This window comes from Neomonachus schauinslandi, chromosome 7, assembly GCF_002201575.2.
Source record: "Neomonachus schauinslandi chromosome 7, ASM220157v2, whole genome shotgun sequence".
Classification (NCBI taxonomy): Eukaryota; Metazoa; Chordata; class Mammalia; order Carnivora; family Phocidae; genus Neomonachus; species Neomonachus schauinslandi.
The window spans coordinates 67208715-67234310 of NC_058409.1; the positions used below are offsets into that span (position 1 = coordinate 67208715).

General features: G+C 38.3%; 2 protein-coding genes across 2 annotated transcripts; one reads left to right on the forward strand and one right to left on the reverse strand.

Annotated features, from left to right (window-relative positions):
* Positions 1 to 265: 265 nt before the first annotated feature.
* ARRDC3 (arrestin domain containing 3) lies at positions 266 to 13803 on the reverse strand. Its single transcript, XM_021699344.2, has 8 exons — positions 13230 to 13803; positions 9251 to 9332; positions 7395 to 7542; positions 6273 to 6375; positions 5679 to 5935; positions 5200 to 5362; positions 4769 to 4923; positions 266 to 2513 (listed from the first exon to the last, which is right to left on the reverse strand). Exons 1-8 carry the CDS (start codon positions 13507 to 13509, stop codon positions 2457 to 2459), a joined length of 1245 nt encoding a protein of 414 aa, XP_021555019.1. The 5' UTR covers positions 13510 to 13803; the 3' UTR covers positions 266 to 2456.
* On the forward strand, positions 13596 to 24998 carry LOC110587327 (60S ribosomal protein L36-like). Its single transcript, XM_044916664.1, has 2 exons — positions 13596 to 13623; positions 24662 to 24998. The coding sequence occupies exons 1-2, from the start codon at positions 13596 to 13598 to the stop codon at positions 24988 to 24990; spliced, it is 357 nt and encodes a 118-aa protein (XP_044772599.1). The 3' UTR covers positions 24991 to 24998.
* Positions 24999 to 25596: the final 598 nt, after the last annotated feature.

Sequence of the window (25596 nt, forward strand, 5' to 3'; positions counted from 1 at the left end):
TAATGTTTTGGATTTTACTTTTCCTCATTGCAAAATCAGGAATCTATCTTGAATACTGGAATACAACTGTGAACCTCACATCTTATGTCAGGAATTGACCAATATTTAGAAAAAAGTAATGCCTCTAAATAAGAAAGTAAAGAAATACTTTAATGGGGTAAATAAAACTTTATTTGATAAAGTTTTATATATTTAAAATTTAATCACATTTTATTTTGTGACCCAGTGCCAATTATCAGAATATTGGTCATTCTTGCTTCATGTGTTATTTATAAGAGTATATGGTGATAAGTATTCCAATGCTATGCATATCAACAATTGTTCCCTAGTCAGACATAAGAGAGAAAAGGGATTTTCAGACAATCCCCCCCAAACAAAAATAAAACCACCAAATGCCCTTTATGCCAAATATTCCATTAGCTTCTTTTGAGGGGGACATTCACAAAATGATTTAACAACAATAAAAAAATATTTCACCCCCATTTCCTTATTATCTAGTATTAGTTTGCTACGGGAGCCCAAACCCTTTACTGAATCACTTAAAACGCGATTCGTTTTTACGCTGGGCTTTCTTCACCCTGTCAGCATTTTTCAAACATGAATTGTCTTCCATGTTTTCTTAAAGGCCACTTATGGAAAAGCCTATTTGTTTTGTATGAAGCTTTAAGACAGTATTTAACCAGGTCAAGCACCAAGCCAGAGTTACTATTTTCAGCCACTTTATTAACTGTGGGGTTAAATGGCAGGATAGATGTAACACCCATTTCACACGTATGTTGCAACATCACAGATGCTGATTTTCATTAAAAACATCAGAGCTGAATTCCTTCTAAAATAAGACCATCAGTACACTTGGTACCTTGGAAAATGGTTTTTAAGTGTCATCATGAATGCTGGTATATTTGTTATGAGCCAACTGTAAATTATCTTTAATATAAACTATAATTTACTGATGTGGTTGCTCTTATCTATATATACTCAAAGTGAGTGGTTTCTCATGTTTAGCAAAATGTTCTTTAGGTAATGGAAAAAATACTTTCACTAGAAAAAACCACAAAAATAGAAAACAGTTCTCATTCCAGCACACACGTTCTAGTATTTATAATTTTGAAGTTATACACTTTTAGAATAAACTTGGGTTTTCAAGCTCTGAGAGGCTTGAGCAGGATAGGAAATGTATAAATTAAGCTCTCTAATCGTAACCTGAATATATATATATTCCTGCTCATTAAAACACTCTGCACCAGCAAAAATGATTTCCAACATATGTGTTTTGGAGGTAATTAAGTAACTCTGTTATAAAAATAAATGCACTTTCTCCTCCTCTCCAGTGACTGGAAAATTTCCATACTCTTAAAATAATAAAAATAACAATAATTTTTAAGAGCAACAAGCCCTTAACTCTTTGCTGGTGCCTGCCATACTGCCTATCTTTACTCCATTCTTAGCTCTGCTAGTTTCTTCATGTAATGATAAAAAGGGAATGTGGGTGGGGTATCACTTTTGTGTATGTCCCTTTTCCAAATTTCCCTCTCCAAAAAGCCAACCAACCAACCAAACAAAATAACAGTGCAACAAAACACAAATAGCATTCCAACAGTTTGGCAAGTGATGCGTTCACCTGAGATTAAGTGATTTTAGGCAGTCAGTAACAAAATGCTGCTTTGCTGTAATAGTAGAAAGGCAACAAATTCTTAAAAGAAACCAAGAAGGTATACAATCTTGACAAAGTCTCTTATTAGCTTCCTCCTCTTATCTCTTTTCCCACATATCTGTTGCGTATCTACTACAGTAGGCTGCAAAACATACAGCAAGAAGGATTGGCTTGAAGGCATTTGATGTTTGTAAATAAATCCACAATAGGATCCAAGCTGAAGAGGTGATACATGGTCAGCCTAGTAGGACATTTCTGAGCATGTGCATACGCAGGTAAAGTCCAGGCTATATTAAATTAAAAAAAAAAAGTCAGTGCGTTTTTTTCATGTTAAAGTTTTTTCAAAGCTTTCTTTTGTTCCTTGTTGTGCTGACCACAAACAAGTTTTTAAAGAGTATCAAGAGTCTGGCATAAATGGAAAAAAAAAAAAAAGCTGTAGTGACATCGGAACTGCACAATGTAAGCATTGAGCATGTGCAAATTTTCAAATAAAAAGAAGGAAATCATCCCTCTTTACAACGTGGTGTCTTGACACGTATGACCATAGGCTAAGAAGACTGCTCTTAGTATGTGCCTGTTTTAAAGGAGAAAAGCTTAGATCTTCAAGCATGTTGGAGCAGTCCCAGAATGTTGCTGTAGGCTTCTAAAGCATGATCACTGGCTGTTTCATGTATTTGCCATTTTTCTGGGCAAAAGCAATTCCACTTCCTCTGAAAACGTGTCTCCAAGATACTTCTCTGTCCTCAGCTGGGAAGAGATACAGTTCAGAACCCACATCAACTTGATTTAACCAAGTGTTCCTTCAACGAGAGGGGCAGGATGGTCTATCATCTGCTGACTGATCAGGATTTGGATCAATCTAAAAAAAAAAGTGAAAAAAAAATTACAAAGTGATTTGATAAAGTCTAGTAAAAATGCAGCAATGACTAACATTGTTGTTAAGTATTACTGAGGAATTGAATCAGAAAGAACATACACAGCATGTAGGGGAAGGGAGAAAAGAATACTAGTATTATCTATAAAGTGTCTGATATTTAATTACTAGATAAATAAAATTTATAAAGGTATGCCCAAATAGTTTTCTTTCCCAAAAGCTAATGGTAAAATTTTACCAGGGAATGGTGTTTCACTCAGCATTTAGTAGTACTTAAGATTCAAATACACAGTGGAGAACATTTTCATAGTAATGATCTCCTTTTGTAAAGTATCCCTTTCATCCTTTTACAAAAAAGTCAACTCATCTCTTTTCTAGGCTTTGGGAAGAATGCAGTTGTGTAAACAATGTTCTTGGAGCTTATTTGAAGTAATAACCTGTGAATGTAAAACACCAGAGAGGGCCTAGGAAAACTGTATCAAGAAATAGCAATGCTGAACCCAAAATGCTCTAGAGTCTGCCCACCTTCTCTATGACTAGAGAGACTTTCATATGCACATACATTTAAGCAAAATGAATATATTTCAGTTGCTTCTCAGGTACAGAGAGAATGGGCACAGGAAGGCAACTAGTTGGCTTTAATACATTTCTTTTACTGAAACATCTTTTGGACAAGACCCATTTTTATTTGCATTTAAATGTGGCACAATCCAAAGTGACTCACAAAACTTTAGGTAAAACATGTTTTTGAAGGAAAAAAAGCAAGTAACTTTCAATGACTTAAGAGAAAAACACTTTAATACAATCTGGAACTTCCCCCCTTCTATGTAACTATTAACTGAATCACATTCTGAATCAATTTAGCATTTTAAAAGTTTTTAATTCTCTTATCTTTAGTTCACTTTAAGATAGTAGAATTTTGCCACAAATTGCTTAAAAGTGGATACTGAGATTGCCATTCTTTTAAAATGCCTGTTGTACAGCCAGAAAGTCTCAGATCAAATCAGGAATTACTGACTTAAGATAGCAACATTGGCATAAAAATGTAGTAATGAGGGCGCCTGGGTGGCTCAGTCATTAAGCGTCTGCCTTCGGCTCAGGTCATGATCCCAGGGTCCTGGGATCGAGTCCCACATCGGGCTCCCTCCTCGGGGGGAAGCCTGCTTCTCCCTCTCCCCCTCCCGCTGCTTGTGTTCCTGCTCTCGCTATCTCTGTCTCTGTTAAATAAATAAATAAAATCTTAAAAAAAAAAAAAAATGTAGTAATGAAATCTGTACTAAGTGGGAGAACATTTTTAGCATGTAAGGGAAAACTTTGTGAAATGGAATTGTGGGATAGAAAAATTATGGCTAATGAAGAATTTGCAAGAACAAATTCTAAATATCCTATAATCAATGAATAAAGTGGATCTTCTATTAATCACATCTGGAGGAAAATGGACTCTTCTAGTCATGATATTAAGGGGGGGAAAGCAGCAATTTCTTGCAGAGTGAAGCAATCCCACTCGGGTCTTATTTGGGAATTAATATTTCATTGTTAAATAGCTAAACTGTGATAACCAAAAGGATAAGGTCGATTCTAGTGTATTTACAAAATTACTTGGCATTATTATGGGTATCAAGGCCAACTTTAAAGCCCTGCACAACATATATTAAGATGTATTCTGAAGATTCGACTTAACACCTTCCCAGGGAAGCCTTCCTGATTTCCAAGGCCTAATGAACTGCTCTTCAAATGAACTGTGTGCATTCCTATCCCATTGTTATGGAATATTTTGCTTCTAAATTTGTTCTCATCAGTCTGTGAGCTTCTCCCAAGTAAGAGTCATGTTTTACTCACGTAAATGTTTAGTGGTCATCAATATGAGATGAATAAAAATAAATGGTGTAGAAATGTTTGTCTAACATATTTTTTGCAAATATGTTATTTTTCCCTATGACTGGGAATGTAAAAATGTGCAAGAATTAAATTGGAAAAGGATAAGATAAATTCTAGCTACTTAATTAGTTCATGATTGCAAAATGCCACTCCTATTGATGCTTTAACATATTAATTATTCCCTATTTCCCCAATAATATAAGAATCCTACTTATTAAATTTAATGTTTAATCCTGTTGCTCTAAGTTATGTTTCTCTATTAAATATGATGTTAATCAAAACCTAAATGTATTTTTTAAGAAGTCTGTAATGCTATTTCCCAGGAGAGTCAGCCCATTTCAGACTTGAGGAGCTGTGCTTACTTCTGAATAAAGAGGTGGAGGCAAGAACCGAAACTCCTGGATATATGCAAACAGTGGTCCTTGAAGCGCTCTCTCAAAGTCATCACAAGCACTCACTGGTGCAAGATTGTTACGCCTTTGTTCCTCCGTTACCACTTCTGCATAGCTGGGTGGTGCTGAAGGAAAAAGATACACGCAATTCGAACAGCATGTTCTTATGCATGTCAAAATACACAGAATAATAGATATTAAAAAGGAATGTCAAGGTAAAAATAGTAATTGTTTTGTGATTAAAACTAGGGGGATATAGGTTTTAAATCTGACATTAGGGACACATCTACTTCCTACAGATACAGACAAAAGTTTATCTAGTCATAAAATATTATTAGCAAAATTATGTTCTTGAAAATAGTAATAAAGAAATTAGGCTTAAACATGCATTATCAAATTACCTTCAGGTCTTTCACGTAGGGATAAACCAAGCCAGTTCATATTCATGCTACACTGACTGCTTACACTTGAGGTTCTGCTACCAAACGGGTGTAGAGGAATGGTACCAATGACAAGGGGCAAATTAAGAAATAAATCCATAGCTCCAGGAATATCCACATATACCTAAACATTGAAAGGAGATGGTAGGTTTAGAATTACAAGCATTATTTCTTTTTTTAAAAACTAGTAACCCAATTTTAATGTTATCTTAGGCCTTCATTTACTTATATATACATAGAACATACAAGAAAAATTCCTCCACTACATGTAATACTGTGTGGCACATTTACATGTGACATAAATTAGTAATTGTAACTCACAGATTTACATATACTTATATATATCAAATATAGAATATAAAAACCAAATCCTGGAATAAGAAAAAATGATATCCTCATGACTTTAATACTGAACAACAAACCCTTAAATCTATACCTACCATTAGTGAATATTCCACACGAATTATGCTACAGTCGAGGATAGAGGGAGAAACTGGTGGAATTTTCAGCAACTTTCCATTCCATGTATCCGTCTTTCCAGATGATAAGGATTCCCCACGCAAGTTAGCCACAAGCTGTTTTACTTCCTTCATTTTCCCTTTGGCATAGAAGGCCTGTGTTTGGTAAATGGCTGCCTTTGGCACTACCATTCGGGAAGAGCAGTTCTCAATCTCAGCAAATATCTGAATTGATTCACCTAGAGGGAAAAAAATATGAATCTACTGTTAAACAAAAACAAAAACAACCAAAACTCCAGAAATGTAGATTGTTAAGCCAAAGTCTGAAAGTTCAATGGACTACATGGATGAAAAACAGTCCCAAAAGTGGCAAGTAACTTAGAATTATAAAAATGAACTATTCATTTCTAGTAGCTATTTAAAAATGGACACTACATTCCCATTTATGAAAGAAAACTGGGTTGTTTTACCAAAGAATACTGTATTATGTTTGCATTTAGTAAAAATTCTATACATTTATACACAAAAGCTAAGTGAAGAAAGATCGTTTTCATTGGGAATCCATCTCATACATACCTGGGGTATAGCCCTTCCTTTCAATTTTGGCACTTAAGGATATTGGGCCTGAGGTACAGAACCAGCAACAGAGAGTCTTTTCTTTTGTGCCTGCTTGGGGTGACTGTAAGAAATAAATTTAGAGAAAAAGGTCAATGCACAAATTAGGACAGTATAACAGAACGTTTTAAAATAAAACCCTAAATTCTTGGAGAATTAAAATTACAAGCAATGTAGCTTTTTTCCAAGTGTATTCAAATATACTTTTTAAAAAAACTAACCAATGGCTTCTGAATTATACAATTATTTTTGTCTTTATATAAATCTCCATCCAATTAAAAAAAGGGGTACAGGGCTTAACATCATATGCCATAAACATAGTTTTAGCTCACATTATTTACATATACAGTAATTAAAAACAACCTATCAAACAAAAAAACCCTTTCCACATTCCACTTCAACTGCCTTAAAAAAAAAAAAAAGGCAGCTTGGAAAGCAACTTGGTCATAATCCCAAATGTTAACATCTTTCTTTGAGAATATAAAAATCATTATGTGAAAAAAGGAAAACTCTCATTTTTAAGATTCTTATTTGCTTAAAGATGTTATCACTTGTTTAAACCAAATAAAGTTTTTAAAGTCAAATTTGAATCTCATGAAAAAATGCAATTAAAAAGGATTTCTTTTAAAATAGAATTCTTTTTTTTCATGAAAGTGACAATCTCCCCATCATTTGACAACTATCCCTATATTGGAATATGCAATGCAGTTCAAATTTTAGATTATGATATTTTCATAGTAAGTGATACTGTCTTATAATAATTGATACTACCGTTCCTCCTCTACTAAAATTATCCAGGGAACAGATCTATTTTTTGTTATTCTTTTAACTTCCGAGTGAGAGTTATTTCATACCATATGCTGTTTTTACTTTTAAAATTTTCTTAAAGTTATTACAACGTCAGAAAATATGAGCATTTTCTTCACTAATTTGTGTGCTCTTGACTGTATTTTTAAAAATAAATTAATATTTATGGAATTTAAAATCACTATTTTAAAATTATACAGATTGCATAGTTTAGGTGATTATTCTTTAGTATTTATATGCCAAAAACAAAGAATGAAGAATTCAGTCAATTCTTACCAGTAATGAAGGAGTGTTGATATCTATATGCTCAAAGACTGTAAATTCCTTCTTTAATTTTACTGGTAGAAGCCAAGGCCTGTGCAATTCGGCTTTCACCCAATAGCGCACACTGCCATGTCGGCCTTCGAATGAGGTAGCAAGTGGTCTGTGCAGAATATAAAGTTCAATATATTAATTTTATACCTCTTTTTAATAATTATACAGTAGGTCAGCATAGAAGTGTTACTATATTGCACTGTTTATGTATCAATGAGGTATCAAACAGAATTTTTTTAATTTCCAAAGGGATAAGTCATTGGGGAAAAAAATACCTGTTTTCCAAAAAACAATAGCTAACACTAAAGTATTAAAGAAATTTTGCTTTAAAAAGCCAGAAGAATACAATTCCTTTAAACTAAGAAGAGGCTACTTTTAAAGCTGGTGGCAAAATTATGAAAGTTTGGAAATCAATTCTTTAAAGATTGAAAATTTAAAAACAAAGTTAAGAATGGTTTTAGTATTTCTACTGAGAAATTCTACAGAGTGGCTAGGAATTTTCTCTTTTTATAGTAACTAAGAAGGTCTAGAAAATGCCTGGAACAGCTGTTATTAATTTCAAAAATTTCACCTTTTATAAAGTCTACTGAAAATCTAAAAAGCTGCTTTTCCATTTCCTAGTTTTCTGTTTTCTTTTTGGCCATGTTTTCTAATTTTATAGGCTTAATAAGAGAAAGAAACATTTCTATTAATCTGTATCAAAAGAATCAGAACTGGTTTTCAACTCTCCCAGATTTTATTAATTGTGGAAGGTTTTATTTCAATTAAGTTTAGTCTCTTTTTCATAATTTCATTAGAAAAATGCCTAGTGTCCAGTTATTTACTAACTTAGATTAACATGAGAAGTAGTGGTTTTTACAGAATTTTTTTTTGCATTTTGGACTTTTACATTAACGTGTATAGCACAGAAAAGTAAAATGCAGTATTTATGTTAGTCTTCCAAAGTCTATTTTAAATGACTTTGGTTTATAGATAAATTATTCAGACCCAATATAAGCATTATATTCACAGACTTACAGTATTTCTCTTAAAAGTAGATTAGGGCATTACATTTAGAATGATGTTAGGTAATATGGTAAACAGAATACTCTGAAAAATACCATTTATGAGTTCTATCCGCATATAACAACTCAAGTACTAGAATTAACAAAGATTATTAAGAAAATTGGGGGAGGTATAATCTCTTCTGATGATCTATTTTTACATTAAGAATAAACCACCTTCCTTTTTCCATACTATATTCCATGCCTCATATTCAGTTATCTGATGGGTGTTTCCTTTTAAGTCCAGGTCATAGTATCACTCTTGTGACTTTTTCAATAGCTCTTCGCACAGAAGCTACTGACTTCGTATCAAAAGAACATCACTTTTAAAGTTAGGAGATTCCTAATTATGTTTATCTTTTTACCTTACTGCTGTTGGTTAGCATTAGCAGAAAAGATAAAACACTGGATTTTTATAAATTACTGAATAAGAGACTTGTAAGTTCTATGCTTCTGCTAATTTCAACTGAATAAAATAGAAAGTGCTTACATTCAGACTAGCACCTTCCAATTCACTCAGGGTACAGGAAATACTGTTTCAGTTTTAAAGACCTCATAGATTTGGAGACAGAGCACTAAGAATTGAGCTCTCCTTTTATAATTTTGCCAGGCTACATTAAAAAGCAGCTTCTTTTTGTAGTGTATTGTTTTCCTCTAGCAACATTCAGTGATGAAAAGGGTTTTTTTTTAAACTAAAAATATTTAAATTTAGAATAATTTTAACTTTAAAAGAATGGAGGTTTATGAAAAATGCCTGTTACTCATAATACTTACGTCTGTGGAAGCTCGAAGCTGAATGCATATTCATGCCTTCCTGAATGAATAGTGTTGAAGCCTTCTTCTGAATTATCATCATCTAAGACAAACAGAAAAAGAAAACAAAAGACTTGATATTAAACCTTTGCACACTCTTCCTGGTGGCAATACTTAAAGGTACTCCTATAATAATTAAGGCCACAAGCTTTGGAGTCTGAGAGATCTTAATTCTAACTTTTGTCACTTCCTCTGGATGAACTACAAATCCCAACTCTTCTGTTGCCTCATCTGTAAGATGGGGATAATCAATACTTAGACAAGGTTTGCACAATTTTTATTTTATATATAGTCTTAGGATAAATATTTAAGTAAACCATTGGAGACGAAGATAACCCTTAAGTGAGAGATTTGAGCTCTGACTCTTGTTGAACATACACTGTATTAGATACAGATGCTTTACAATTTGGGTCATTTACCATTAAAAAAACTGCCTTTAAGGGTATGTCAGTTTTGATGCAGATGACATGAATGTTACAATTCTAAAACCATTAGAAAACTTCATCAAACGTTGAAGTTAAAAAGAAAAAAGGAACACTGATGTTAATGTCAGTTTCAGAGCTAAAAATAAAAATTCTTTATTGAACCTAAAATGATCACACTAAGTCTGTCCTAGCAACAGCTAGAAATTTGCATATATAAAAAATATATCTTAAGATTTAAAAGGTGCCTGCTTACCGGGAAACAACACTGTTCCACATCCTTGAAAAATGAACACTAAGTTGTTTCTGCTTTCATTTTATGACCCATTTTCTTTAGGCCAAATATTTTTAAAATTTCTCCACAATATATATATTTAACGAAAATGTGGGAGGGGATTCTGGATTCTTTTTTTAGCCTTCTGAGTAGATAGTATAATTAGATAAATGTCTTAGTGATGTAGTTTTTCAGCGTAGAAGCCAACATTAACCATGAAAGTAGATGAAATTGGTATTATCATTTAACTTTTCCTCACCAAAGTACTGAAGCTACAGAACGTGATGCTTCCCTTACATCAAAAGAGAAAAGGGGGAAAAAGCGTCTATACGCGGATACTTTTATTCAGAAATCACAATGATTCTCTTTAATCTCAGTACTATTTTCCTCGCCCCTTCTGCAAATCCTCTGAACGAATTTCAGCACCGAAAACTGACTGGTGAGTTGGGGGCCACTTAAATTCGCTCCCCTCGAAGGCGCCCAAAGTTTGCCTCCCTCTCCTTTTCTTCCCTTCTCGCTCCCTTTTTGTGCCAGCTCAGCAGTCTCATTGAGGCGAGCGGCGGCGGCCGCGCCGTGGTAAACAAGTGCCGGGCTGTCAATCAAGAACTAGACCGGAGCAGGAGAGGACCGGCCTAAACCGGCGCGAGCAGATCCCAGCCGGCCCGCCCGCGCGCCGCCGCCGCCGCCCGCGCGCTCCGCTATACATACGGCATACGTCGCGCGGCGCTCGCGCTCGCGCAACGTAGCCTGCTGGACTGGGGGCGGGGCGACGGCACCGCGGCGCTTCCGCTATACACGCCCCAGCCGGTGACCGGTTCGATCTGGCTCGGGCCACCCTGACACCTTTACAGTGCGGTGAGGGAAAACGGGGCGTGGGGGTGCGTGGGGGCAGGGCTGCACGGTCTCTGGGAAACAATGGGGAGGGGTCAGAGGATACTCGCCGAGGCCCCCATCCAGCTTTCGATGTTCACTTTTCCTTCCCCTCCTGGACAGCCTTTACGTGTAGTCTGTCCCCTCAGGTCAATCAAGGTAGCCGGTCTGGTGACTGCATAGGTCGGGGAACACGCTTTGTTTCAGCTAAGAGGAAATGATCGTTTACAGAAACCACCTGACATCTTCCAGCCGAAAAACAGGAAAATGGGGTCCTGCTAACCCTGCCTACCCAAGTTCCTTCTGCCAGGTTTGTCAGCTAAAGTTACGCCCAGGGGCCCTTCGGCACCTGTAAGGCCAGCAGGAGCTTCTCCCCATCTACTCTGCTGAAACCCGAGATCCCTTCTTTCCGGGGCCCCAAAAGCAGGCCGAGGTGAGGGGCGACAACATTCTGTGACACGAGTCACGGCGCCCCCAGAAGCTCCGGGAGGGACGCGAATAGGGGCGGGGGCAGCCGCTCTGGAGGGACCTTTACCGGCGCACGCCGGTTCCAAGCCTCGCCCCAACCGGCGCGAGCCCACTCTCCCCACCCGCCCGCGCCCAATCCAATCAGAGCCTGGCATCGCCTTAGCAACAGGCTAACAAACGCGGCTCCGCCTATCGCCGGGTGCCCGGGGCGGGGTCTCAGTTACCAGGCTAGTTTGAGAGGTCCCACTTTTAAGTCATTGAAACTATTCCAGCTAAGAGCTCGTCCACGCTTTGCAGGGGTTGAGGGGCATCTCGTGGGGTACGGGGTACATAGTTTTCCTTTACCATGAAATCATGGAGCAACTAATGAAATTGTGTTTGTCACCGTAAGTCGTTATTCTACTTTTATCCCATTGCAAGCCTGAACTCCCTCAAAACCTTTGTTTCTTATCCGTTTTATAAAAAAACCTGCAGTGTCCGGAAAGGTTCAAACACAAACTCATATGTGTTTGCTTTTCAACAAATACCAAGGCTGTCATTCGGCATTTGCATTTCTTACCAGTGTTACTGCTTGGAAAGATTAACTAAAAATTATTTCAGGATGCAGATTACCTATGTGTAATTGTGAAAAGCCAACTAAAGAACTGATTTCATCTTAATATTTAAAAAAAAAAAAAGGAATTACATGCCGTAACTCATAGCATCCTTCATTTCGACACTTGTCTTAGTTCAATTAGCACTTCCTCAGGGATGTGTATTTTTTAATATAAAAAAAGGTTAAAGATGTGCTGTACTAACTGAAAAATCGTCAACATTTGAACTAAATACTGCATTAAAAAGGAGAAGCATAAAATTACATAACCAGTTTTAACATTATATTCTTCTTGGGCTAGGAATTAAGTCATCGCCACCACCTGACGCGTGTAACCAATCTGCTGAGAGCAGAACAAGCGCCCCTCCTCACCACCCCCCAGAACTGGTCCGAAACAGGATTGAACCGCTTCTAACAAAGGGTGGAAACTTGGAAAAACAAGCTTAGAGTCTCCTATATTTCCACAATGTAACCATTTAAACATTGGAAATCTCAGGACCCCTTCTCCCCTTGACAACCCTTTATCTCCCTTTTCTAACCAAAAATCAAATCCAATGTGCCGAATACTTTTCAATTCCATTTGACTGGCACGGGTTTCATTGAATGCACGTTCCAAAGTTAGGCATCATACTCGGAAAAGAAGATGACTGACCCGAAATGGTTTCTAAGACTGATTTGAAACCTATCATAATGATAGATACTGTCCTTTAAGAGAGAGAATGCTTGATGTAAATTTATAAAGGATCTGGAGAGAATAGGGAAAAAACACGTGGGGTGTCGACACCATATGTCAAAATAAGCCACAGAAATCCTTTATCAAAAAACAATGATGAATTCCTTAAAGTATTTTGCGTGTCAATATTAAAAATGAAAACCACCTATTAACCCACTTAAAAATGTTATTCCATTTCTTTTAAGATCTAGGGTTGCAAAGTGCAAGGAAAAAATCGAATATTGCACTGCAGATTTTGGCAATTCATTTGAAAACTTATTAGTAAAATAACTGAATGGGATTTAAGTAGAATTTACAAGTAAGGTAGAAAGGTATTGCAAGTGCGTATGGCACAGACCAAGCCGGGTATAGAGGTAGTTGAATAAGTGCAGTTTGCAGTCACTTTGCAGATGCCTGCATGCATTACGGCTTAACACACGATGAATGTCAAGGAGAACCCAAATCTTCCAACTTTGCTAATCTTTATCTAACTGCTATGTGTTATGCCAGGAGTAGAATTACATTAATTCAGACAAATTGAAAAGGTACTTTCCCAAAGAAAAACAGGTCTAATGACTTCTGAATAATATATAAAAACTTACCTCTTTCGTGTCCAATTAAGATGTCTTTATGGTTGAAATATTCTACTTCTTCAGTGTAATTCTGTGTATAGGCAGTATTGGAGCCGGCGTTTCTTGATTCGGTCCAGCGTACTTTCGCATGTCCTCTTGCATGAATTTTAAGAGATTTTACTCTGATTTCCCCAGTAACTTCTAAATTCACCCTTCCTGAGACTGTATCCCCACTTGAATACACAGGGACATTGCTGTCATTAAGACAGTCAAAGCTTATTGTCAAACTCTTCACCTTTCCCAGCACCATGTTTATAACAAAATCTATAAAAATATAATGTAAGACAAAAAAGTCAAGATCACATATAAAATGTGATCTTCACCTAACACTGATCGATGTCTTTGCCGTGCAAAAAGCTTGCAGGCAAGATCAGTGATTCTTTACAAATAGTTCATTGAGATTTCTTAAAAAGTCAGGGCAGCAGGGAGGCTGCTCCTCCACGATCCTGCTTGTCTCAGTGGTCTCCTTACAAAGACGGGCGGCTGGAGGCTGCCAGCTCACTTTAAGAGCAGCTTTGTGAAAAACAACCCCAGTGCGCATGCGCACGCCGCGGCTGCTGTCCGCCCTCTCTGCGCGTCCCCTCTCGCGCCCGGCTCGCTCCCTCGCTCGCTCGCTCGCTCGCGGGTACAGTAGGTGTACAGCTAAGGGAAGAAGACAGTGGGGCTGTCGGGAGGCTGAACCTGACTTCTCTTCATTGTGGGCTCCTATTGGTAGGCAGGCTACCGTAAACCCTCGACGTGCTATCTGGTGCCCCTTACCGAGCACACTCTAATAGATAATGAAAGAGTGGGGTGGGAAGGTGTTTGCAAAGCCAAGTAAGGATAAACTGAGTGACCGGCCGAATCGTGCGTTACCGGCACTGCAGGGTTTTGCCCACTGCTTGGATGGAAGGTGGAATAAGTGATGTGTGAAGAGAGATGGGGGAAGGGGTGAAAGAAACCGGTTGAGCAAGCGACTGGGGTTGCTGAGCATAATCTACCGAATTTCAAAAGAAAACGTAATAAAAACCAGACAAGAAATAATGTTCATAGACAAGAGCATTCTTGACTTGGATTTTTAAAAAGAGCAGTGCGTTGTAGGCAGTGTGGAGATGAACTCAGGCGAGGCCAAAGGAACCTTACAAGAGAATACTATAGGGAGCAAGAAAGAGAAGCAACTATATAAGTTTTGTTTTGTTTTGTTTTGTTTTTTAAATCAGTAGGCTTCGCTTTCTCAACTGTTTTTTTCTTCCATCTCTTAATTAGATAGAAACGAAAAGCAACCAAGTTGTTTGCATGATGACACCAGGGGGAAAAAGGCCTGACCACTTCCTAGAAGGAAGAAAAGAGACTTTTTAAAGACACCACTTACAGCTAGATGTGCAGTGTATGACATGATTACAACTCCTGTGTCCAGAGAATTAAAAATAGAGTTCGGCCTAAAAAAGTACCACCTTAAAAGAAGCAGCATGACACAGTGTTTTAGTTGACATCACGTTCACAACATAATAGAAAAATCTTTGTTAGAAATTAGTGAAGCCTGGAAGATGTTTTGTTTTTTTTTTTAAAGCATGATTTGGTATATAATAGAGCTATGTTTTGTAAAGTTCTAATAATTTTTACAAAGCCAATAGCCTGAGACTGTTCAACATAGTAATTCTCGTAATACATCTTAAAGACAAGTACATTTATCTCTTTATTGTGAACATTTTGGTAACAAATGGCAAAAAAATCTAGATTTTTGCAATCAGCAGAACTGTTTCTAAGAGGGAAGTGTAGAAGGAAAAATATGAATCTGGAACTATATATTCATAAACAAATACACTTTGGAAGATTTTTTGACTGTACTCATTGGTCTTGCTGTTTTCTTGCTTTTGGGGGAAGAAACAATTTTATTTAGTTGGATTTTAGTTGACAAGGCAATTATCTTGGACTCAGCATTATATATAAATATTCGAACTATTTGGAGAGTTAATGGGCAGGCCATTTATCTCTAACAGAGTTTAGATGGTTATGTTTAAAACTATGAATTTATGTATTTGAGTGGGAAAAATAGTCTTTTTTTTTTTCTTCTCTTGGTTGACACCTGGTGGAAATTCTTGTTGTTCAAGTGCTTGGGATCTTGTACAGCTTTGGTAACAGATACTGCTTGGGTTTTTTCGCCACCTAGTGGTAAAATGGTGAATTTGCTAAAATGTCCTCTTCTCAGCCTTAAGGTTAAATAATATTTATTAAGCATTCAAATGACAAGAAGTGGATATAAAAGTGCAGTAGACAATTAGGTGTTCATTAATAAATTTGTTTTAAATTCTTAAGGGCTGGTGAAAAATAGCTGAATTCTTCAGAATTTTTAGTAAAATTTTTCTAGTTGGAACATAACTTATTTCTGAAAAATTAAGAATCAGCTGTTTAAATAAACTAGAATTGCATTTAACCAGAAAGAACCCTAAGAGATTTACTTGTAGTTTGGAAAGTTGTTTTACCATATTAAATGATTCATTCCTGTGATTATAGTGCATTATTCCTTCTCTTTGAAGCTTTTAGGATATTATAAGTTATTGCCTTTATTATTTACTTTGCTATTTCTCTTCATTTTCTTTTTACTATGACTTCCTAAACACTTTGGTAACTGACAAGTTGCCAGGAAATTTTTATCCCCTGTCATTTTTACTTAAGATCATACTCACTTATCCTAATTATCACCTTTCTTCACTTTGGTTTTAGTCACGTAACTATTTTTTAAGTGTCTAAACTTGAGTTTACTTGCTTCCTTTTGTTTACCTCCTATTTATTCCAACTATGGAAACACCAGAAACAACAAACAACAAACAAACAACGCTGGCACCTTTAAATTCCTGTTTATGTTTTATTTTTTTTAAGTTTATTTATTTAAGTAATCTCTACACCCAACGTGGGGTTTAAACTCACAATCCTGAAATCAAGAGTCACATGCCCTTCTGACTGAGCCAGCCAGGTGCCCCTATGCTTTCCTGTCTAAAAGAAAAAACAAAAACCAAACAAACAAAAAAACCACTTGGACTAAATTTTGGACTAAATGTTTTCTTTCACCTGACTTTTGTAACCTCCCCTTTTTAAAATTCCATGTCTAAAAATCTGTCTTTTAGATAAGTTGAAATGTACTGTAGCTGCTATCTTGGTCTTCTGAACTTGTCTCACTAGGCCCTTACTGTATTTTGCATTAAGTTTAAGCTATTCATCTTTACCACCAAGGCTCTTTCCTACTGCACCCTAGCCTACGTCTCATATGCCATCTCCTCCTGCTCATCTGCTAACTCTCTATACTCCTGTCAAGTACATCTTCTGTCCCCTTTGTTAGTCTGTCTCGCTGTTGCCAGTGTGAAGTTACATGCTGCTTTTTGTGCCCAGAACAACATCCCACTGCTGTTATCTCCTTTCCCTTTTCCTAACCCCTCTACTAGACTCAGTTGGCACAACTGAATAAAATTCCAAGTAGACAGAGTAACTAGCTCCCCCTTCCCTTTTTATAGCTTTGTCAGAGCTCAAATAGAAATCTGTCTTTACGGTATTTGTTTCTTGGATTTTATATTCAATGGCTGTTGCACCTTATTGTACAAAGGATTAAACTCAATCTCAAGAACTCTGTCTAAAACTGACAAATGATCATCACTATCAAGATATTTAATATTGATGTGGTATGTAAAAATTACTGCCAAGTCTGGAGTTTTTCACATATCAAAATACTCAATATTATTATTGAGAAGAAAAAGGCAAGCCATCTCACCTGAAAATTTTGGTGTATGGTTGTAAGAAAAACCATATCAGCAGTCTTTTAAAAAAAAAATGAAATCCATGGTTAATCTTAATTTCAGCTAACACTTGATAGGCTTAAATACTGTAGAACTAGGGGCATTGTTTTTGTTTTTTTTGGTCTTAATTTTGTATTTCAAGATTTTGTAACTGACTTAACTCTTTTCTTTCAGATTTTTTTTTTTTTTAATTTATTTGAGAGAGAGAACACGAGCAGGGGGAGAAGGAGAGGGAGAAGCAGGCTTCCTGCTGAGTGAGGAGCCCGACGTGGGGCCTGATCTCAGGACTCGGAGATCACGACCGAAGCTGAAGATAGACGCTTAATGGACTGAGCCACTCAGGCACCTCTGACTTAACTCTAATATCTTCAAAATGCAGCAATGACTTCAGTGTGGAGACTGGAGGCAAGATTTGCTATATTATTAGTAAAGTGAGTGAGGTTTTTTATATTTGATAATTATATGCAATGTTTGTTATATTTTTTATACTTAATGGATATTTAAATGTGTTGTGAATTTCATCATAAAATTCAATGCCAAATTTCTGTTTCTGTTCTCCCACATTAAGATATAGTATGATATGGATTATGTGAACACTGGTTAATCTTTTATTTTTGATTTCTTGATTAAAATAAAGTCATCCATAATTCTATCCACCCAGTGATACCACTGTTAACATTTTATTACATTTGCATTTGGTGTACAACTAGTAAAGAAAAGCATTGCCTGTGAAGCAAAAACAATGCTTCATATCATTAGAACATTTTTGACAACAGATTTGATTAGTGGCTTCAAGGGAAAATCTCTTGAATGAATTTGTAACACGTACGTCCTGCTAAGTTAGATAACTTGATAAAGTTTATTCATCCCACCATGAGTGGCATTGGGCCTATGGGAAGGATTGGAAATACTAAGTTCCTTTTTTTTTTTTTTAAGATTTTTTTTATTTATTAGAGAGTGAGAGAGCGCCCAAGCAGCAGGGAGGGACAGTGGGAGAAGCAGACTCCCCACTGAGCAGGGAGCCCAAGGTGGGGCTTGATCCCAGGATTTTGGGATCATGACCTAAGCCGAAGGCAGATGTTTAACTGACTGAGCCACCAAGGTGCCCCAATGCTAAGTTTCTTTTCTGAACTATTTATGACTTTTGAACAAGCACAACAATGTAATGAGGGTAAAAAAAAAATTCTAATTATAATAACAAACATTTTCTGATGGATACTGAGTTTTAGTGGCAAAGTATAATTGAATGCAATCAATTCTCAGTTGTTTTTTTTTTTTTACCTCATATTCATATTTTGCTAACTGGAATTTCATATTTGATATCTTACTTAGAGAATGTTGCTTTTCTAGTCATCTACATTTTTCCTGTTGATGAAGAGGATCATTATTATTGGTGATTTTTAAAACCCAAAACTTGATTGAAAATACAGATTCCAGTTCGGAGGGGGGAAAGATGGCAGAGGAGTAGGGGACCCTATTTCAACTGGTCCCCGGAATTGAGCTGGATATCTACCAGACCGCTCTGAGCACCCATGAAATCAGCCTGAGATGTAAGAAGATCTGAATCTCTACAAACAGAATATCGCAGGCAGTTGGTTTTGAGGTACCAAGCGGAGAGCCATGATCCTGCGGGCAGATATCGGAGGATAAACGGCAGCGGGAGGGTGCCTAGCCGTGGGGATCCTACACTGCTGGTGAGCGACAGCCTCGCCCGCTGGGGACTGGGCACAGACTCGCAGACTGGTAGTGGTGGGAAAGGACTTTAGGGCAGCCCCCGGGGTGGAAACCCGGAGTGGTGGGGTCGCGCCTGCAAACTGCAGCCCCCGGGATGGAAACCCGGAGCGGCAGGGTCGCGCGGGTGAACTGGGAGTGGCTGGCGGTTTTAGAAGCACAAAGGGCAGAGATGTGCTCCAACCTGGAGTCATGACTGGGGGCGCTGTGGAGGGGCGCAGAACCCAGGACGGGGCAGTTTATAGCAGCACGGACAGAAACGGAGACGGTGTGGCCTGGAGAGCTCACTGAAGAACAGACTGTGATCTCTCTGCTCTGAGGCAGAGGGTTGGAAACGGTCTCTTCTGCTCTGACTCACGGAAGAGACGCGGAAAGGTGCCAGGGAAAGCCGCCAGAGAACAAAAGCCCCAAAGACTGATTCCCGCTGAGCCCATCCCCCACCACAGGGGGGCAGGGCAACTCCACCCAAACAGGGTTGCCTGAGTAACAGTGCGGCAGGCCCCTCCCACAGAAGACAGGCTGGGAAAACAAGAGGCCAGCAACCCTAAGGTCCCAAGAAAACAGATGCATCTTGCCTGGGTTCTGGTCAATAATTTGGACTCTATACATTCCCTCAAACACCCATCAACAGAATGACTAGGAGGAGGAGCCCCCAAAATAGAAAAGACTCAAGAGATTATGACTTACGCTGCAAATTTACAAATGGATAGAGATATAACCAAGATGTCGAAGATGGAATTCAGGCTAGCAATTGTGAAGACAATGGCTAGAATGGAGAAATCAATTAATGGCAACATAGAGTCTCTAAGGGCAGAAATGAAAGCTGAATCGGCAGAACTTAAAAATCCTATCAGTGAGATCCAATCCAATCTAGATAATCTAACAGCTAGGGTAACTGAAGCAGAAGAGCGAATAACCGACCTGGAAGACATTATAATAGATAAAAAGGGAAAAGAGGAGGCCAGGAAAAAACAACTCAGAATCCATGAAAATAGAATCAGAGAAATAAGTGACACCATGAAGCGTTCCAATGTCAGAATAATTGGAATCCCGGAGGGAGTGGAGAGAGAGAGAGGACTAGAAGATGTATTTGAGCAAATCATAGCTGAGAACTTCCCTAATGTGGGGAATAAAACAAACATTCGCATCCTAGAGGCAGAGAGGACCCCTCCCAAGATCAAGGAAAACAGGCCAACACCCTGGCATGTAATAGTAAAACTTGGAAATCTTAGAACCAAGGAAGCCATCTTAAGGAGAGTTAGGGGGAAGAGATTCCTTACGTACAGAGGGAGGAACATCAGAATAACGTCAGACCTATGCACAGAGACCTGGCAAGCCAGAAAGGCCTGGCAAGACATATTCAGGGTACTAAATGAGAAGAACATGCAGCCAAGAATACTTTATCCGGCAAGGCTTTCATTTAGAATGGATGGAGAGATGCAGAGCTTCCACGACTGGCAGAAACTGAAAGAATATGTGACTGCTAAGCCGGCCCTGCAAGAAATATTAAGGGGGGTTCTATAAAAGGAGAAAGACCCCAAGAGTGATGTACAACAGAAATTTACAGGGACAATCTATAAAAACAACGTCTTCACAGGCAACATGATGACAATTAATGCATATCTTTCAATAATCACTCTCAACGTGAATGCCTAAATGCTCCCATAAAACAGCACAGGGTTGCAGATTGAATAAAAAGACAGGACCCATCCATATGCTGTCTACAAGAGACTCATTTTGAACCTAAAGATACATCCAGACTGAAAGTGAAGGGATGGAGATCCATCTTCCATGCCAGCAGACCTCAAAAGAAAGCTGGGGTAGCAATTCTTATATCAGACAAATTAGATTTTAAACTAAAATCTGTAATTAGATACACAGAAAGACACTATATCATTCTTAAAGGGTCTATCCAACAAGAAGATCTAACAATTGTAAATATCTATGCCCCCAACATGGGAGCAGCCATCTACATAAGCCAACTGTTAACCAAAATAAAGAGTCATATCGATAACAACACATTAATTGTAGGAGACCTCAATACTCCACTCTCAGCAATGGACAGATCATCTAAGCAGAAAATCAACAAGGAAACAAGAGCTTTGAATGATACATTGGACCACATGGACCTCATAGATATTTACAGAACATTCCACCCTAAAACAACAGAATACTCATTCTTCTCGAGCGCACATGGAACTTTCTCCAGAATAGACCACACACTGGGTCACAAATCAGGTCTCAACCGATACCGAAAGACTGAGATTATTCTTTGCATATTCTCAGACCACAATGCTCTAAAACTGGAACTCAATCACAAGAAAAAATTTGGAAGAAATTCAAACACTTGGAAGGTAAAGACCACTCTGCTCAAGAATGTTTGGGTCAACCAGGAAATCAAAGAAGAACTTAAACAATTCATGGAAATCAATGAGAATGAAAACACATCGGTCCAAAACCTATGGGATACTGCAAAGGCAGTCCAAAGGGGGAAATACATAGCCATCCAAGCCTCACTCAAAAAAATAGAAAAATCCCGAATTCATCAACTAACTCTACACCTTAAAGAACTAGAGAAAAAGCAACAAACGATGCCTAAGCCATGCTTTAGAAGAGAAATAATTAAAATTAGAGCAGAAATCAATGAATTAGAAACCAGAAACACAGTAGATCAGATCAATGAAACTAGAAGTTGGTTCTTTGAAAGAATTAATAAGATTGATAAACCACTGGCCAGACTTATCCAAAAGAAGAGAGAAAGGACCCAAATTAATAAAATTATGAATGAGAGGGGAGAGATCATGACTAATACCAAGGATATAGAAACAATTATTAGAAATTATTATCAACAACTATTGCCAATAAACTGAGCAATCTGGATGAAATGGAATCCTTCCCGGAAACCTATAAGCTGCCAAGGCTGAAACAGGAAGAAATTGACAACCTGAATAGGCCAATAACCAGTAATGAGATTGAAGCAGTGATCAAAAACCTCCCAAAAAACAAGAGTCCAGGGCCTGATGGATTCCCTGGGGAATTCTTTTTTTTTTTTTTTTAAAGATTTTATTTATTCATGAGAGACAGAGAGACAGAGGCAGAGAGAGAAGCAGGCTCCCCACAGAGCAGGGAGCCCGATGCGGGACTCAATCCCAGGACCCTGGGATCATGACCTGAGCTGAAGGCAGACGCTTAACCGACTGAGCCACCCAGGCGTCCTCCCTGGGGAATTCTACCAAACATTCAAAGAAGAAATAATACCTATTCTACTGAAGCTGTTTCAAAAAATAGAAACAGAAGGAAAACTTCCAAACTCATTCTATGAGGCCAGCATTACCTTAATCCCCAAACCAGGCAAAGACCCCATCAAAAAGGAGAATTTCAGACCGATATCCCTGATGAATATGGATTCCAAAATCCTCAACAAAATCCTAGCTAATAGGATCCAACAATACATTAAAAGGATCATCCACCACAACCAAGTGGGATTTATCCCCGGGATGCAAGGGTGGTTCAACATTTGCAAATCAATCAATGTGATAGAACACATTAATAAGAGGAGGGAGAAGAACCATATGGTCCTCTCAACTGATGCAGGAAAAGCATTTGACAAAATACAATATCCTTTCCTGATTAAAACTCTCCAGAGTATAGGGATAGAGGAAACATTCCTCAAGTTCATAAAATCCAGCTATGAAAAACCCACAGCAAATATCATCCTCAGTGGGGAAAAGCTGAGAGCCTTTCTCTTAAGATCAGGAACACGTCAAGGATGCCCACTCTTGCCACTATTGTTCAACATAGTAATAGAAGTCCTAGCAACGGCAATCAGACAACAAAAAGAAAGAAAAGGTATTCAAATTGGCAAAGAAGAAGTCAAACTCTCTCTTTTTGCAGACGACATGATACTTTATGTGGAAAACCCAAAAGACTCCACCCCCAAATTACTAGAACTCATCCAGCAATTCAGTAAAGTGGCAGGATACAAAATCAATGCACAGAAATCAGTTGCTTTCTTATACACTAACAATGCAACTGTAGAAAGAGAAATTAGAGAAACGATTCCATTTACAATAGCACAAAAACCACAAGATACCTCGGAATAAACCTAACCAAAGAGGTAAAGGATCTATACTTTAGGAACTACAAAACACTCATGAGAGAAATTGAAGAAGACACAAAAAGATGGAAAAATATTCCACGCCCATGGATCAGAAGAATAAACATTGTTAAAATCTCTGCTACCCAGAGCAATCTATACCTTCAGTGCCATCCCAATCAAAATTCCAATGACGTTTTTCAAAGTGCTGGAACAAACAATCCTAAAATTTGTATGGAATCAGAAAAGACCCCGAATCTCCAAGGAAATGTTGAAAAAGGAAAACAAAGCTAGGGGCATCACGTTGCCCGATTTCAAGCTATGTTACAAAGCTGTGATCACCAAGACAGCATGGTACTGACACAAAAACAGACATATAGACCAATGGAACAGAATAGAGAACCCAGATATGGACCCTCAACTCTATGGTCAAATAATCTTTGACAAAGCAGGTAAAAAGACAGTCTCTTCAATAAATGGTGCTGGGAAAATTGGACAGCCACATGCAGAAGAATGAAACTGGACCATTCTCTAACGCCATTCACAAAGATAAACTCAAAGTGGATGAAAGACCTCAATGTGAGACAGGAATCCATCAAAATCCTAGAGGAGAACATAGGCAGTAACCTCTTTGACATCGGCCATAGCAACTTCTTTCAAGATACATCTCCAAAAGCTAGTGAAACAAAAGCAAAAATGAACTTTTGGGACTTCATCAAGATAAAAAGCTTCTGCACACCAAAGGAAACAGTCAACAAAACAAAGAGGCAGCCCACAGGATGGGAGAAGATATTTGTAAATGACACTACAGATAAAGGGCTGGTATCCAAGATCTATAAAGAACTTCTCAAACTCAACACCCAAAAAACAAATAATCGAGTCAAAAAGTGGGCAGAAGAGATGAACAGACTCTTCTCTGAAGAAGACATACAAATGGCTAACAGACACATGAAAAAATGTTCATCATCATTAGCCATCAGGGAAATCCAAATCAAAACCACACTGAGATACCACCTTACACCAGTTAGAATGGCCAAAATGGACAGGGAAAGAAACAACAAATGTTGGAGAGGTTGTGGAGAAAGGGGAGTCCTCTTACACTGTTGGTGGGAATGCAAGTTGGTACAGCCACTTTGGAAAACAGTGTGGAGGTTCCTCAAAAATTTAAAAATAGAGCTACCCTATGACCCAGCAATTGCACTCCTGGGTATTTACCCCAAAGACACAGATGTAGTGAAAAGAAGGGCCATATGCACCCCAATGTTCATAGCAGCAATGTCCACAATAGCCAAACTGTGGAAAGAGCCGAGATGCCCTTCAACAGCTGAATGGATAAAGAAGATGTGGTCCATATATACAATGGAATATTACTCAGCCATCAGAAAGGATGAATACCCAACTTTTACATCAACATGGATGGGACTGGAGCACATTATGCGAAGTGAAATAAGTCAAGCAGAGAAAGTCAATTATCATATGGTTTCACTTATTTGTGAAACAGAAGGAATAGCATGGAAGACATTAGAAGGAAGGGGAAAATGGGGAGGAGGGAATTGGAGGGAGAGATGAACCATGAGAGACTATGGACTCTGAGAAACAAACTGAGGGTTTTAGAGGGGAGGGGGGAGGGGAGATTGGTTAGCCCGGTGATGGGTATTAAGGAGGGCACATACTGCATGGAGCAATGGGTGTTACATGAAAACAATGGATCGTGGATCACCACATCAAAAACCAATGATGTATGGTGACTAACATAACATAATAAAATTAAAAAATAAATAAATACCTTCTGCCACGGGAGCATTGAGGAGCAGCAGCCGTGGCTCTGCGCTACCCTATGGCCGTGGGCCTCAACAATGGCCACAAGGTGACTAAGAACGTGAGCAAGCCGAGGCACAGCCGCCGCTGCGGGCGCCTCACCAAGCACACTAAGTTCGTGCGGGACATGATCCGAGAGGTGTGCGGCTTCACCCCCTACAAGTGGCGGGCCATGGAGCTGCTCAAGGTTTCCAAGGACAAGTGTGCCCTCAAGTTCATCAAGAAAAGGGTGGGGACACACATCCGCGCCAAGAGGAAGAGAGAGGAGCTGAGCAACGTCCTGGCCGCCATGAGGAAAGCAGCAGCCAAGAAGGACTGAACCACCCCCCCCCCCCCGCCATGTAATAAAGCCTTTTTGGAAAAAAATAAAATAAAATAAATAAATAAAAATAAAACCCAAAACTTGGGGTGCCTGGGTGGCTCAGTCGGTTGTGTCTGACTCTTGATTTTGGCTAAGGTCATGATCTGAGGGTCGTGAGTTTGAGCCTGGCATCTGGCTCCGTGCTGGGTGTGGAGCCTGTTTAAGATTCTCTGTCTCCCTCTCTCTGCCCCTCTGCCCCACTTCTCTCTCTCTAAAAAGCAAACAAAAAAAAAAACCCCAAACTTGTTGTTTACTGTCACTATTTTTTCAATACTGTTTAATGGAAGCATTTTCCAAGGGTCTGCTATGTAAAGTTAGTTTTATTTATTGTTGTTAATTATTATACTTATGCTATCATAACTTAAAAACTGTAAAAGAGAATTATTGCTTGTCATTCATCTGAAGCAGCTCAGTTTTCATGTTACTATTTTTCCTGTTGTTGAGGAATTTTACTTGCTACCGCTTTGAAGAAGTAGCTATGATGAGAGAAGGGTTTGTTGGGAAAATCTGTAAGAAGGAGGGGCAATTTAAGTTTAAAATTTTGCTGGAGACTCACTGCCTCCA

Coding starts and splice junctions, on each gene's coding strand:
- ARRDC3 (XM_021699344.2), bottom strand. CDS start 13,509: ATGGTGCTGGGAAAGGTGAAGAGTTTGACAATAAGCTTTGACTGTCTT. Junction 5,936..6,272: donor AAGGAAGGGCTATACCCCAG/GTATGTATGAGA, acceptor TTTTCCCTCTAG/GTGAATCAATTCAGATATTT. Junction 4,924..5,199: donor CCTACGTGAAAGACCTGAAG/GTAATTTGATAA, acceptor TTTTTCCTTCAG/CACCACCCAGCTATGCAGAA.
- LOC110587327 (XM_044916664.1), top strand. CDS start 13,596: ATGTCTTTGCCGTGCAAAAAGCTTGCAG. Junction 13,624..24,661: donor GCCGTGCAAAAAGCTTGCAG/GCAAGATCAGTG, acceptor GGGAGCATTGAG/GAGCAGCAGCCGTGGCTCTG.